This window comes from Malus domestica, chromosome 01, assembly GCF_042453785.1.
Source record: "Malus domestica chromosome 01, GDT2T_hap1".
NCBI classification, from domain to species: domain Eukaryota; kingdom Viridiplantae; phylum Streptophyta; class Magnoliopsida; order Rosales; family Rosaceae; genus Malus; species Malus domestica.
In genome coordinates this window covers 16,689,262-16,705,593 of record NC_091661.1, presented here as the reverse complement: position 1 = coordinate 16,705,593, position 16,332 = coordinate 16,689,262, and the positions used below count along the sequence as shown (strand labels likewise).

Sequence of the window (16,332 nt, the reverse complement as noted above, 5' to 3'; positions counted from 1 at the left end):
GGGGCGAAATATTATCGGATTCCTTTTCTTGATACAGTATAAATGGTTGTCATGATCTTGCTGATCTTAATGGAAAGAGTCGTTTGGATTCCTTTGGTCATGCAAATTTCAGGCTGTTTCGCCACCATTTCTTTCCTGTGTTTGCGTCGGAAATCTATACTTTCAATGAAAACAAAGGCTGTTTTGTTGCTTGGTTCATCTACCAGACTATCATGTGCGATGGGGTTCAGTGATTTGTTGTTGCATCCTACAGAGATCTCCCGGCAGGAATATATTACTCCCATAACCGGAGCATCAGCCGGGTTCACCAAGACTCCGGTTTGATTGGTTTTAGTATTTCCTGCAAGCTTCACGAAATAGAGGATTACAGATACGTAGAAATTCTACAACACTTAAAATTTGTTTGATTTGGTTAACTGGATGCTAATGTACAAATTCACGCCGAGTTTCTCAAAACGTAGAACAGGGGAAACCACTAAAAATTAGCTTAAATAAGTAATTAAGCAGCTAAAGTTAAATTGTTTCAAAATTTGTGGAATCAAATGTTGGATTTGAGAAGAATGCTCCAACTCAGTTGCATTGCAGTCTCTCTATTTGTCTTGGTTTCTCGCGGATCTGTCAACACAAATTACATCTTCAATCCAGGCAACAATGTTGAATGCCAAACTCTCCAACACTCTTGAGTAGCTCTCTAGCACTGCCTGCCCCACATCCTGCAAAAACGCCGACACGAAAACAGTCAAAATTTTACGGGTGCTCGAAGGAATCGTGTTTTGCTCGTTTTCTAACAAGGTATTGTCATGTCGTCTGTCACGTTATTTGTTGAACGAATTTAGCACCTGTAGAAAATGTTCGTGTGATTCATATCGGGTAGTAACTTAGAAGTGACACTTGAATGTGCTTACCCTATTGCATTGGATCTTGCATGTGTCCAAGGATGTCTGAGAGAGCTCAGGATATCTCTGCTTCAAACAGAACAGCAAGCACTCGGCTCTCTCTGCCAAAACATAATTCTTGTCATTCCATTCTGTTTCTGACATCAGATCTTTCACCATGATCCAGGAAGATTTTGAGTTGCTCATGCACGCTTTACGCCTCCACGTGTACATCGAGGCTTCGACCCTGTCTGCAAGAATAAGTGCTTCCAGTTCAGTTGCTATGTCGAGGCAGTCCAGAAGTTGGTCTGGGGAGAACTTGTCCGTCGTGCACATGTAGTGGTATATGGAGTCTCCCAGACAAGCTTTTCCGCTCTGAGAAAAATTGTTTCGTAGAAGAATAAAACCAAGTTAGATAAAACCTACTATTTTACAAGAAACAAAACGAACCAATGTAGAAGGGAAGTGATTTCCACATACTCGTTTTCTCCCCTGCATACTCTTATCCATTTTTAGCCTTTGAATTGTATAATCAAAAGAAAATCAAGGGAAAAAAATAAACGTGGGTGTGCGGAAGGAGAAAAGAGTGTGCGGATATCATTTCCCTAGCTTTTCAGCATTAATTGGTTGCAATTCTTGCAATCTTATTCTTATAAACCATAGCTATCTAGCAAGTTTGTAGAATTTCATTAGGATCAACTATAGGATTAAATCGACCCCGAACTTCAAGTTAAAAGGGTTCAGGGTTCGAATTCGACCACAACAAAACTTATGTTGGTTGATTGAGGACTTACCTTCGGAAGAGTTGACATGTATGAGTCTGGGATTTCCATCTCGGCAAGAATGCTGCTGTTGATTGCCATGGCTGCTTTATGAATTTGATTACAACTGTCGCGTTTGTGTTTCAAAAGCTTCCTTGCCTTCTCAGACAGGCCTCCCGGAGGAACGCATGGAATAGGCAACCACCATTTCTCCTCATTCCGCTGAACAACCACCCTACGAAAAGATCCTGTTCGCGTTGAATTTGAAGACATGCTCCCTTTTTCTGCATACCAGAATTCTGTATCCTGGAAACTATCAAGTACTTCCTGCCATAAGAAAAGAAATTCATGAACTTTCAGCCCTTGATTGAAAAAGACTTGCTCTGTTTTGAGAAAAATATGCGATTTCTTATCACGCAAGGCAAGTCTTACAATGAGCATTGCATCAAGCTTTTGCAAAGCTGGAAGATTGATATAAAGATCCGATCTTGGCCTGCTTTCCATCAACTGAAAGACCAATACACAAAATGTTAGAACAAGCAAAGATAGCAGAACCTAATCCAACGAAAGGAGGGTTTTCGACAATTACCTCCACTTGTGCCCCCTCTTGTAAGTTTTGTGATATGGGGATGAGTTCTACCATGTAATCACAGACTGATAAAAGACAGTTCATCTCCCTCTTCCACATTGCTTTCTTCTCAGGATTCAATGGCTCTAGCCTCAAGTTTTGTCCAAACACCGTGGCTGCAGAAAATCCGAAAAGTTGACTCATTGAGATTGAAATCGAAAAAATCGACATATTAAGTTCTTATTCATCTTCAAAATCTGCAAGCAGAGAGTTACCATAAAGGTTGGTTATCGAATTTGAGATCGTGACCGCGGTGCATACACCTTTCCCACTTCCTGACATGTCTTCACCCAACAAGAGTTTTGCAAATCTTTCTTTCATCATCTCAAGCTCTGCCAAATTTCATATTCCAGTCGCTTATTAGTGCTTTTAAATTGTTTTTTTTTTTTGGTGGGGAAGTGATTTCCACACACTCTTTTTCTTCTTCTGTGCGTACCTCTGTCTATTTCTATCCCTTGGGATTAATCCATCCAAAGGTCGGCAAAAAGGAAGGTACGCAGAAGGTGAAGGGTGTGCAGAAATTATTTCCCTCCTCTTCATAAACATAACTGAAACCTACCTGAATCAACAGCTTTGTGATCTTCAAGCTTATCATCGGAAGCATTCTTATTGTACTGCTTCAATCCAAGTCTGGTAAGAGACAGCGGATTGGATTTTACATTTGGGTAGAACCAAGGAGAAGCTTCACCAGAGTAACTGCTGTCATCCACAGACTCGGAGTAAGCCGAGGTCTCTGAATTTGTCCGGCGGTACATGAAAGAATCGCCACTTGTTGAAGTTTCCGCGAGCGAATGATCAGTTTGATCCACAGAAGAAGGTGAAGGCTGGTAACCAAGATCGTAGTGTTCATCATAACTTGGTGAATTGTCCATTGCAGCTCTAAAACTTGAGGTCTTAGTCTAAAATCTCAAAAACCTGCACAGAATTTAATCATTTAAATGTGACAATTTGGGTTAGTTGTAGGACTCACAATCCAAAAATAAGACCCGGGAATTGGTTTATATTCTACAATTTTGAATTAGAAATAAAATTGTAAAAAAGAAAGATGAAAAAAAGTACGTATCGTATGCTTTGAAACAAAAGCAAAAGAGGTTTGAAATAGGTTGTTTTTTAGGAGGACCAAAATAAATTATTGATTGATATGCAGCTAAAATTTAAAGCAAAAAAAGCAATCTTGGAGGGATTTTTTGGGGTGAAACCAACTGAAATTTGAAAATTATTTAAAAGCAAACGGTTGAATGAAAAAAGAAAACGTTGTAACATTCTTTCTTTTTACCTTTTAATGCATGAATTTGAATTTGAACTGTTGAAGTTGGCTGAAGACCGTTTGAAATACTTCCCTCCTCCTTAGCATTTGCCTTTGATCTTCAAACACTCTTTTTTTCCCTTTCTAAAAGAAAAGTTTTCCCTGAAAAATGAAATGCTCACATCACCATGATCGTGGAAAATGTAACATGCTAGCCGTCCGATCGTCGAGTTCTTGAGTGATGATATTAAACAGCACAAACCCAGAAGCAAAAATGGTTGTATTTCAGACAGGTAGACTGCATCTTAGTTGGGCATGAACGTCATGTACATGTGGCTCTGCAGGGTTATATTCATGAATCTCTGAGTACGTGAAATATAATAACGTTTAGAAGGGATAATAAATAATAATTTGGAAACAGTTTTGCAGATTAAATTAAGAAATAATAATGTAGTTTTAATATGGATGCATATACGTGTTGTGTATGTTAAGATTTGTATTGACTAATCAATATTTTCTTCTCTAAGTGCTTCTGAATGAGACGTAACCAAATTTATGGGTCACATTTGTTAATTGTGCTTAATTATCTCCATCAAGTTGGCTAACTTTGATATCTCTGTCGAGCCTCCATTACCTCCCTCAACCTTAATCAACTTCCCTCATGCCATAATCACCTCCATCTACCTTGTTTTTGGTTCTTTGATTTTTATTCTTGTAGTTTCTTTTTGGTGGTGTGCTACATACACCAAATTCAATCACTCACCAAATGATGTGGCACGTTTTACACCTTATAAATTTTGTTGCAATTATTATTCAAATTCCAATTTAAATTGAAGTACATATTTGATTGATGCAATATCATTTGGTGCAAAAATTTGGTGTGCCAAGCTAGTATTATTCTTGTTGTGGCCAATTTTCTAAAGGAGAGAGCTGGTGAGAGTGGTAAGAAATTGTAGAATGCTTAGGGATTGTGTGATTCTCCCTATGTCGGGGGCTTTATTTATAGTAAACCAAGAGTATATAGTAAAGTCTAAAAAGAAAGAATCACTAGAATAATGGGTAATCTAAAACTCAATCTAACTAGGATTTATAAATCACATATAGTGAATAATCTTCATAACAATCCTTTATTTTTTTAGTATTTACCCGGCATGATAATACTTATTTGTTGCAAGAGGTTTGTGATTTAGTTGATATTTTTTTTTTAGAAATAACACGCGATATTAATCTAATCTATGTTAAGGAGTGGGGAGCATTTGAACCAGGACATAATGGATGAAGAGAAATGTCGTATTTACTTGGATAACTTGGATGATTCATCACTTGCTTGATTAGCAGAACACTTTCCACTACACTTGAGGTTGGATTCCTCCTCCCATTATTGCTTGTGTGAAAAGAAAAACAACTCTACTTATTCATCAAATGAATTTCTCTTGATTTCCTTGGTGGGCTAATTTTGAGAAGAAACGAAAATTCCATTGCTATTATGTCTTTGGACCTAAAAAATAAGACTTGAATATTAAAAGAAAAATTTAGCTTCTGAAAGAGTTGTATAGACGTGCCTCCCATAATCCATTCTTCGTGCTTTGGATGCGTGATAAGGTTGACATATAGTAATTAATACTAGGGGATGTATCATAACTATATTTAAGGTCAAACGTTTTTTTTATTCCCTCAATTAATCAATTCATGAATCTGACTCTCTATGTTGATGTTGTGCTCGTCTTGCCTGCATTATTGTTACCTATATATATTTTTTTGACAAACGATAGTTTAATGGATTAAATTGTTAGTTATTAGAGGAAGGAGGATCGGTAGAATTGAATTTGCACTAGAGTGTATATGTATCATTACGTTCGGCCATTCCGGTAAAATGTCATCTGCTTGTTGCCTATATACTTGAAACCAGTAAATTCGGCCTACTCCGCATTAAAATCTCATGATATCCCTATCGTTTTATGATTTCTTTGAGACTTAATTCTAGCCCTTGAAGCGTTGAGAGATAGATGGAATAAAAGTTGCCCGGCGCCCGGTGGGGAGTGCTAAGTATAACGAATTGTTATTTGAATCATAACAAAATGATAAAATTAGGGGAGAAGGAATGAGAAGCACTTCTACTTTTGTTCCTCCTTTTTTCATTTTCCTTTTTCTAGTCTAATGTGGTGAATAATAGTCCATTTTTGTTGACTTCGTCTTTATCTAATTTTTTATTTTGTTAGATAAAACGATAGAAATTTTGTTTGATCAAAGAGAAATATAATCGTCTAGAATAATATCGCATATTAAATTCGGAGGTTCCTCAAACTAATAAAACTCAAAATCATGAAATAAAGCCAATAGATAAAATACGTAGGTTCTTCAAATCAATAAAACTCAAAATCAGGAAATAAACACACTCAAGGTTTCTCCTTTCTCCCATGTGAGATCGATACTCTTAACACACCCTTCACGTGCGGCGAGTTTTCAAGCCTAGCATGTGGACAATACAAATCTGGTGGTGGAGCACCTGTGACCGTTGGATTTCACATGCATGACAACCTACTCTGATACCATGAAGAAAGTTGGGATTCCACCATAAAACTAATTAGCAATATGGGGAGTAGCCCAACTATTTATAAGCATATGCATATCCTTCATTTCGCTGATGTGACATTGATACTCTCAACATGCGCTTATTCAGTGGTGGCATTCATGATTTAAAATTTTGAGAATTAGTAGGTGTTTTTGGGTAGTGTAGGTTTTATAGTTGTTAGTTCCTCTTTTGTAAGTGTTGGATTTGCTTTTGTGCGATTGTCTCTCATATGAGTATCATATATAGTAGAGATGGTGTGATTATCTTGATACAACTTGTAGATTTGTTGATGGTTTTGCGTGCATAGCCTCTATTATAGCAGTTACTATTGGCTTCTTTTGCAGTTTATTTTCAAAGTCAACAATACTTGTATTTAAAGAATGTTCCCTTAACAATTTGCTCTCTCCCAACAACGTTTTGCTCTCTCCCAAAAAGCTCTCCCTATTTCAACCAAACCCTAGCTGTCAACCCCTTCGCCGCCGGCCTCTAGCTATGGTTGGGGGCTAGTGGCAGCCTATCCCCTCCCTTTCCTAGCTCTTCCTCCCTTCCTCTTCCCCCCTCTTCCCCATCTCAACCATCATCCACCCCTCACCATTCTTGTTTCTTCCCACCTCTTCACGCCGACCCTTCATTCCCGACATTTCCCTTCCTCCTCTCATCTCCCTTACTTCTCTCCCACCATTTTGGGTGTAGATATCCATGGATCTATGCCCTATACCCTGACCAGGGCCATGCCCCTTCAAGATTTTCTTCGATTTGGCACTCGTTTTCCTAGTGTGGGGTTTAAATTTGTGCTGCAGGTGAGTTGGATCCCCCCTCGTCAACTCGGTTGCATGGTGGTGTCACCCTCCTTAACAGCTTCGATGCTTTCAACTCTAGAAGATTGGTTTGGTTTGGGAGCTTGGTGTGTACGTCTGTTGTGGCTTGGCTCGGCTTATGCGTGGATGTCGACATCCCACTGTCCGGAATTTGTAAGTGGCCTTGGCATGAGTGCCTTGTTCCCCCTGTTATGAGTTGTACATCAGAACCCTTCTCTGTGTAGTGTAGTTCCTCTCGCCCTTGTGCACCGTGGTGGCACTGGTGTTTTGGCTAATTTGGTCTTCGCTTTTGTGCATTGTGTATTGTGAGTCTCGTATGCTAACGATGACTTTGACGTGGTCTCGCACTTTCACAATGACTTGTTGTGGCCTCGTTATTCAACAATGACCGTTGTGTCTGTCGGTATCTCTCTGTTGCGACTATCATTTATTGTGACAGATCTGTACTGGTAGTTCTTGTGCGCTTGGCGATTGTGTGGTTGTGCTTGTGGGTGTCTACTAGGGTTTTACTGTTATTTGCCTGTTTTGTGCAAATTCATTCCAGATCAATTTATTGGTCACTGGAATTATGTACCCAATGACACTCTGTAATTGTTTGGTGTTGATTAATGAAAGACTATGCTATCGTTTCTTGTAAAAAGAAAAAAAAAGTTTGTTCCCTTACAAGTTTTAGTTGGTGATTTCATGTGCAAAATCTCTCATATAGCGAATTATAAATTGATTGAATTTCTAGTTGCCAGGATTGAAGATCTTTAGGCTTTTTGGATGTGACTTGCATTCCTTAACTACTTCTTTGTGCTTGTCAAGGCCACATATCCACCAGTATGGTGACTATTACCTTCACCAAGTTGGCCTTATTTTTTGCTTTTGAATCTTTGATTTAAAGACTCTCAAATTTAGTCCATGATGCCTTATTTTAAGTTTATACATTGTATTAATGTTATAATTAAGTCGTTATTGTTTTACCTCAAAAATATGTAATCATTTATGTAAATATTCACCCAAATCTCTGGCCCTTTATGATTTAGGTTTCAAGTGTATGGTTTCTTAATCTTGAAGATGTATCATATGTTATTATCAGACTAACAATTATCACATAAGTTATGTTTGTACCATACTTAGGGCCTCCGTATTTAAAACTCGTATAAATACTCGAGGGACTCAAATGTAATTATGTAATAAATGAAGGGGCAAATATGTAAAAAGGGGAGGAGCCCTTAGTCTATAAAAGGGTCTCCTCACCCTCACAATCCTCAAGCTCTGATATTCAGAGCAAAGCTCTCATCCTCACATACAGTGGACACAAAGCTCACAAACAGAGAGCTATCTCAAACTCTCTCTTTCTCAGCTCACAAACAGAGAGCTCTCTCAAACTCTCTTTCTCTGGGGGGACTCCTTCACACTTGTAATCCATACATTCATACAGAGAAGAGAAATACAATCAACATCAGTGTGGACGTAGCCCAAACATTGGGGTGAACCACGATACATCTTGTGTTCTTTACTTTCTTGTAGATTCACGTCGGATTTACGTTGTTCCAAGACCTTCGGTTTTGTGCATCAACATTTGACACCGTCTGTGGGAAACGACACGAAAAACTATGTCTGTTCTTTTTCATTTTTTCACCTCCACCGTGAATCTGCAAAACCCACACAGAGACATAGACACAGAGCTCTCTCTCTGCCTTTGAACTCACGCCTTTCCCCACAACCCACACATTTTTCCACTTTTCAGAAAAGCCAAACCCCCCCCCCCAAAAAAAACCTCCAGAAATTGGAAAGAAGTAGATCAAACAACCAAAATGTCTTCTATCATCACAGCAGAGATCAAGTCCAAGGCAGACGAGCTCTACCATGGAGATGAAATCTGCAAACAGAAATCAAAAGAGTTTCTCTCAGAAATCTGCCTCCCCAATGGCCTTTTGCCCCTCAAAGACATCGAGGAGCTTCTTAATTTCTCACTGGAAAACCCGCAGGGTCTCTCGTCGGAATCAGAATCGGGTCGGGTTGGCCGGGATGCTCCACTTTTGGACTTTGCGTCTTCACGAAGCTGAACCTCAAAGCTGCTCGCTTGCTTGTTTCTTCTTCTTCTTCTCCTCATCTGCTCAGAGCTCTCAATCTCTTGGGTTCCCATTTTTTACCGTCTCTCTGTATAATGGGTTGTGCTGGATCGTCACAGACCAAAAGAGACGGGATTTTGCTGAGAAGATAGGAAACTGCTGAGATCCTCGACCAGTACAACAACGCCGTTTTGGCTTATAAGAAGGGTCTCGAGATCGATCCCAATAATAAGGCTCGGAAGTCTGGTTTGGTCAACACTCAAGCTGGTGCGGCCCGCTCCCGGGCTGGACCTTCGCCCATGAACCCTGATGCTGAAGCTTTCTCAGGTCTCGAGATGTGGGCCAAGCTCACAGCAGACCCGTTGACCCGAGCTTTCTTGCAACAACCCCACAAAGCTCGAAGCTTTCTCCAATGGCGTCCTGCAAAGTTATCTCTCAATTGGGCCATTCATGATGCCGCTGGATTTGATCAAAGATAACAAACATAATATTACACACACTTTTCTATATAAGAGCCTTGCCTATGATAATTTTCTTGAAAGGTAAGTGCACTATAAGTTGAATTTTTTTGGAGGAGAAACACTCTCAGATTAAGTTTGGTTTCAAAACCAGACGTGCTGTTGGAAACAAGAAATGTTTGAAGGGCCCTCATCGTCCTTCTATTCCTCACTGTCATCCCCTTGACCAACAACAACCAGCAACCAAAAAATGCCTCATTTTCCCGCTCTTCCACAATCTCGGCCTCCTCGTCTTCCGGCAATGGCAGCCCTCCCAAGTCGTTCGACTACGACTTGCTCATCATCGGCGCCGGTGTCGGTGGCCACGGTGCCGCTCTCCATGTCGTCAAAAAGGTTTTGAAAACTGCCATAATGAGGAGATTGGAAAGGGATCTTAAGAAAGCAGGAAAAGGAGATTGGATAGGGATCTCAATAAATCTGGTCCCTACCACTGTTGGCAAGCATGGAAACCATGATTGCGGATCTGGACAGCGGTCATCCACTATCCCACTGAAAAAAAGAAAACCCACGGGATAACATGCAAAAGTATCCCACTGAAAAAACACTCATGAGGAAGCAGTGGTCACATGCGCATGTTTAATGCTATGGTGGACACCACCTATTATTCTATAGAGAATTTCAATTTCTTTGGGATCTCTGTGGCTGCCCCTTGCAACTACCAGCTGCACATGCTATCCCACTATCCAACCATCTGCCATACCCACCTTCTACAGCAGTTTTTTTTAATGATGTAATTTATTTTTCTTATCTTTCGGAGACATCTGTATAAACCCCATCAGAGGGTAATCATAAAAAATAAAAATAAAAAAAATAAAAACGGCAAGCCCAAAATAATGGGCTGGAATGTTATGTGGAAGGCCAAGGCCCATATGCCCAAAAGAGCCAGGCCCTATGACTTCAAATTTATCCAACGCCTTGCCGCTATTATCACCAACCAAGTGATCAAAAGTACGTCTAGTACTCCAAATTTATTCGGCACCCTGCCGCTATTATCACCAACCAGGTGATCAAAAGTACGTCCAGTACTCCAAAATTATTCGGCACCCTACCGCTATTATCACTTGGTGATCAAAAGTACGCCTAGTACTCCAAAATTATTCGGCACCCTGGCGCTATTATCATAAACCAGGTGATCAAAAGTACGCCCAGTACTTCAAAATTATTCGGCAGCCTGTCGCTATTATCACCAACCAGGTGATCAAAAGTACGTCCAGTACTCCAAAATTATACATGAGCATCACTCATGTCAATCATACATAAACATTCATAGCATCACTCATGTCAATCATACATAAACATTCATGAACATCATTCATGTCAACATTCATAAGCATCACTCATGTCAACATTCATGAGCATCACTCATATAAACATTCATGAGCATCACTCATGTCAATCAGCTTCGAAAGCTTCATTTACAGAGCTCCAGCTTTGAAAGCTTCATTTACGAAGCTCCGACTTCAAAGCTGCATTTACAAAAGCTCCAGCTTCAAAGCTTCACTTTCAAAAGCTACACCTACAAAGCTTCAGTGCATGGTATCCAAAGACAACCTCCAAACAACTGCCACTTCGGCCCATACATGGATTGAATTTGAAGTCTCCAGCCAACAGACCCTCTTGACTGAAGACTTGGGGGACTACACTATGTACCATATATTGGGCTTCCGCAACAAGGCCTCATAAAAAATACTTGGGGGACTTAGCCCATTATTCATGTATTGAAGAGCGAACCCTTATTTTATAAAAGGGACTCATTCACTTTCATTAGAGAGCACCCATTATTCATGTATCGATGAGCGAGCCCTTATTCTATAAAAGGGACTCCCTCACCATCATTAGAGAACATCGCCGCCAGCTGAGCAACCGCCTCGCCGCAAGCATCGCTCTTAGCCCATCACTTATATATCGAGGAACGAGCCCTTATTCTATAAAATGGACTCCCTCACCATCATTAGAGAGCATCGCCGCCAGCTGAGAAACCGTCTCGCCGCAAGCATCACTCTTAGCCCATCACTTATGTATTGAAGAGCGAGCCCTTATTATATAAAAGGGACTCCATCACCATCATTAGAGAGCATCGCCGCCTGCTGAACAACCGTTTCACCACAAGCATTAACTCTAGCCCATCACTTATGTATTGAGGAGCGAGTCTTTATTCTATAAAATGGACTCCTTCACCATCATTAGAGAGCATTGTCGTCTGCTGAGCAACCGCCTCGCCGCGAGCATCAACTCTAGCCCATCATTTATGTATTGAGGAGCGAGCCCTTATTCTATAAAATGGACTCCCTCACTTTCAACACCACAAACCGAGCCAACCAAGGCAACATAAGCCACAAGTCGAGCAACCTTGCAACATGTGCTACATCTAGTTGAGCATTATTTCACATTGAGCACCGTCTCATATTGAGTATTTAGTTCTAGACGACATCTAGTTACTTCGGCTCACACATGGACTGAATTTCAAGTCTCCAGCCAAAAGACTCTCTTGACTGAAGACTTGGGGGACTACTGTTTGTACCATACTTAGGGCCTTCATATTTAAATCTCATATAAATACTCGGGGGACTCAAATGTAATTATGTAATAAATGAAGGGGCAAATATGTAAAAAGGGGAGGAGCCCTTTGTCTATAAAAGGGCCTCCTCACCCTCACAATCCTCAAGCTCTGATACTCAGAGCAAAGCTCTCATCCTCACATACAGAGGCCACAAAGCTCACAAACAGAGAGCTCTCTCAAACTCTCTCTTTCTCAGCTCACAAACAGAGAGCTATCTCAAACTCTCTCTCTTCTCTGGGGGACTCCCTCACACTTGTAATCCATACATTCATACAGAGAAGAGAAATACAATCAACATTAATGTGGACGTAGCCCAAACATTGGGGCGAACCACGATACATCTTGTGTTCTTTACTTTCTTGCATATTCACGGTCGAATTTACATTGTTCCAAGACCTCCGGTTTTGTGCATCAACAAGTTATAATTCTAGTGATAAAATATCTGCACTTTGTATTGACGGATTCTTTTTAAATGTGAAGATCACATCGTTTCGTCATTTTCTTTTCTTATTAAAACAAACAATGAATTGTTTTGAAGTATAACATGCCAATATAAAGAAAAAGAATACTGATTCCAATACATATTATACTCATGATGTGATTCCCTAAGTATGCTTCTACTTATTTTTAGAATCCGTTCTGTGACAAAACAAGAACCTCCACCATAAAATTCTCCAGAAGTTGGCAATGCTCCTACAGATTGATCCTCTTGGTTTAGTCTTGTCATCTGCCGAGAATTCCCTTGTCTCTACCACATGAGATTCTTTCTGCATGCATATATAGTACAATCATCATGCAACATGTTTAGCATTGCAAAAAGAAGTTGACAAATAAACTTGAGAAATGTTCGCTTGTTGGTTAACGTACTTAACAGTCTAACATGTTACGTGCGTTGCTAGACTAAATTAGAATCCTCAATTATAAAATCTTGTTTGATTGCACGATTTATTAATTCGTCAACAATGTAAGTATATACGTACATTTGCAGTAAATCGAAATCCAATTTTTATCTCTCCTTTATAGGTGTCATCTTCAAGCACCACATTGTATGGAGCTGGTTTTAATTCAATAAATCCTCTGTCCTTTCCCTCAGTAACTATCCCACCAAGATGAATCCTGCATAGCAGAAATTAAAGCTCGTTATTGAGAAAAAGAAAAGATTAATGATTAATTAGCAGAAAATGAGATTTAGGAATAACATGCACATAATTTAGTTTAGGGTAAACACGAGAGATATTAAGGCATTCAAGTACATGGTTTCACCAACAAATCCACCATCTGTGAATAATTCAGTGTCCATAATTCTGAGTTTGAGATGAGTCAACTTTTTCCAATTTGATAAGGGGAATTCAAACGTGAATTTTTCATTCCAGCTAACTCTTTCATCTTCATCTGCATATGCATCACAGAACCCAATTTAAATTAATAGGAAAACTAATGAAAATGGCTTGAAATTTTTTAGTTTTAACGATAAGGACAAAATAAAGGACAAAATAAAGGGTAAAATGAATAGTATCAGGTTTGACTTTTTAGTGTAAAAATGTGATTTTTCGTCAAAAGTGAACAGTACCAGGAATTTTTTGTTAAAACTCCCTTAATTAATTAGCTAAGGAATGCTGTATATATATGCATATCGGCATATTTGGCGATTTGCCCCTTGACCTTGTATGGAGTTGTCAATTTCTACCATGAACTTTAATTTTAGTCGATTAGCCCCTAAATTTTTATAAATAGCCAATTTCCTCCCTAACATTAAATTTTAAAAATTTTAATCCATGTTGATCACGAAAACAATACATAACAACTGTATGAGGGCAAAAATGATGAAAAATTGGATGGATGAAAAATTGAAAGAAAGTTTTTAAAATCTAAAGCCAATGGGGGAATTGGCTATTTATAAAAGTTCAGAGAGGTAATCGGCTAAAGTTAAAGTTCAAGGGGAAAATTGGCTAATTAAAAAAGTTCAATGGGTAATCGGCTAAAATTAAAATTTAGGAGGAAATTGATAGTTGCATACAAGTTCAGAGGGTAAATAAGCAAATACCTCTATGCATATATAGCAGTATAATAATCCAAATGGGAGTCCAAAGAAGAATAAATTTAAGAAACACCTGATGATTGCTTGCTTCTGTATTCTTGGTTTCCACACTTTATGATCACGTAGTAGGATGGTCTACCTGTAACAGTAATTTTGGAATTTTCGATTTAATCCCTAAATCAACCACCAAAACCAAGTGTCCACAAAGGGACACTCGTAACAGAAATTTAGTGTAATTTGTCTAACGGACTCAAATATTAGTTCAAGAAATTAATTGGGAAGTGAAATAAAACTAAGAAAAATAGAACATTGTTGTTTAATTTCGAGGATCTTTTATTTTTTTTAACATAGATTTCCTAGTACGCATAGTGTTGATTTGTAGTAAAAATAAGTGAAATCTACTGTTGTGTGATAATCCCCGCATAAATTTTACTAGATCTTAGCGCGTACAAAACCTACAGGAAAATTGCTCCTTTTGAGAAGGGTGGAGAGTTTAAAATCATATAACCATGGCTTACCAAGAAGATTTGTGTGCCTAATGTCTTCAGCATCAACCAGAAGTACTTCAAGGGTTCCTCCTTTCATGGATGGCGGCATGTGGGCATTCACTCATATTTCACAGAAAATACTTGTATGGTATATATAATGCTGTAATATAATTAGAAAATGAAACTAATGGTGCATGGCAGGTTCACTAATTAACTGGACGTTTAAAGGACTAAGTCTAAGCGTTTAAAGAAGCCACTAATAGACGTTTCATGTCATTGAATTAAAACGACATGTTTTTTTCTTCTGGTATTAATGTAAAAAAAAAACGTTACAAGAGTGAATCGTCACTTAGTTGGAGGATGTCTTATTTAACTTTTATAAATGATGAAGACGATATATATTTTTGGTGTGTTTATTTTCTCCAATGTAACAACAAATAAAACTTTGAACCATGCAATTTTGTACAAGGAGCTTATAGCTCAAGTAATTAAGAGCGTCTATTCCTACACCTAAAGTGTTTGGTTTGATTTCTCTATGTCAAATCTGATAGGTTGTGCCTGACTTGGGCTCATTATGGGCCAAGCCAAACAAGGCCCAAGATAAAAGTTTAGTATTTGCCTTTGGAACAAAAAAATATGCTCAACGCTGCCACCCGTGTAAACATGGGTCATAGGTGGTGTGTTCAAATGCTGCCACCTTTATGAATCGACGTTGCATCTATTGAAATACTGTCCGTTTGCCAAATGCTCGTGGTTATCGTCTCCACTGGGCATTCCTTTTCTCGGACGCAATCCATCTTCACCACTTGCTTGGGCTATGGATGCTATCGATGATCTCCCACCTTGGGCCTTTGATACTTTTCTCATGGTCTGCTGGTCTATCAGCAGACCTGGGGCGCTCGAAACACAGACTATGTTCCAGGTTCCTCTGACTCTCCTAATGTTACTGTTGCTCGAAGTCTCCACTTGTGACAGGAATTCACCACCCTCCCCAAAGCCATCTCTCCTCCTACTGGCATCCTCCGCCCCCCAAAAAGTGGCTCGCACCGCCATCTGGCAACTTGAAATTGAATGTCGACGGTGCTTGGAATGTGGACAGGAGAATCGGTGGCTACGGCGGGGTTTTTCGCGATGATCGGGGCTGCTTTGTAGCGGCAAAATGTGGTCATTTCTTGAACGCTTTCTCTCGACTTCAGGCGGAAGCTTTGGCTTTCCGTGAACTTCTGGTTTGGGCGTCAGTTAGGGGATTTTCAAAATATCATATTTGAGTCATATTCCCTCCAGATTGTGGAGGCTTTGAAGGATCCTTCCCCCCAATCTGTCCTTCATTGGTCAGGTTGTCGAGGACATCATGGCCCTTCTCTCCTCAATCACTGGAGCTTCATCCACCCATGCTCGATGCCAATCCAATGGAGTTGCTCACCGGCTTGACCGTGTCGGCGTTACATCTAGTCAATCTAGTGAATGGTTGGTTACCCCCCAAGCGTAATCGTTGATTTACTTGTCAAGGATATTGTATCGCCTTAATTGGCTTTTGTAACACTAATTGAACTTATCAATCTACTATCGTTTCATTTACCAAAAATAAAAAAAATAAAAAAAACACCCTCAAACACTTCCTTAGTTTAGTTTAAGCATATTGTAAAATCGACAGTGTGTAGTGGAATAAATGAAATAAGACACAAAATTTATGATGTTCCTTTATAATCAATGTAACTGGAGTACATCCTCGGGGTCAGCAGTAGTGTTTTCATTATAATTTAAAATA

General features: G+C 39.4%; 2 protein-coding genes across 3 annotated transcripts; both read right to left on the bottom strand.

Annotated features, from left to right (window-relative positions):
* Positions 1-381: 381 nt before the first annotated feature.
* LOC114821909 (rop guanine nucleotide exchange factor 2-like) lies at positions 382-3,669 on the bottom strand. 2 transcript variants are annotated; one of them, XM_029095342.2, is made up of 7 exons: positions 3,541-3,669; positions 2,824-3,179; positions 2,480-2,596; positions 2,226-2,380; positions 1,670-2,143; positions 906-1,250; positions 382-713 (listed from the first exon to the last, which is right to left on the bottom strand). In XM_029095342.2, the coding sequence occupies exons 2-7, from the start codon at positions 3,134-3,136 to the stop codon at positions 591-593; spliced, it is 1,527 nt and encodes a 508-aa protein (XP_028951175.1). In that variant the 5' UTR covers positions 3,137-3,179; positions 3,541-3,669; the 3' UTR covers positions 382-590. The 2 variants fall into 2 exon arrangements, with proteins under 2 accessions (XP_028951175.1, XP_028951209.1); XM_029095376.2 differs by lacking the exon at positions 3,541-3,669 and having other exon boundaries at positions 1,670-1,963; positions 2,069-2,143; positions 2,824-3,482.
* Positions 3,670-12,957: 9,288 nt separating this feature from the next.
* Positions 12,958-14,661, bottom strand: LOC103401938 (elicitor-responsive protein 3). The gene is made up of 4 exons (XM_029105915.2): positions 14,595-14,661; positions 14,150-14,215; positions 13,292-13,430; positions 12,958-13,154 (listed from the first exon to the last, which is right to left on the bottom strand). Exons 1-4 carry the CDS (start codon positions 14,659-14,661, stop codon positions 12,995-12,997), a joined length of 432 nt encoding a protein of 143 aa, XP_028961748.2. The 3' UTR covers positions 12,958-12,994.
* Between the last annotated feature and the right edge of the window lie 1,671 nt (positions 14,662-16,332).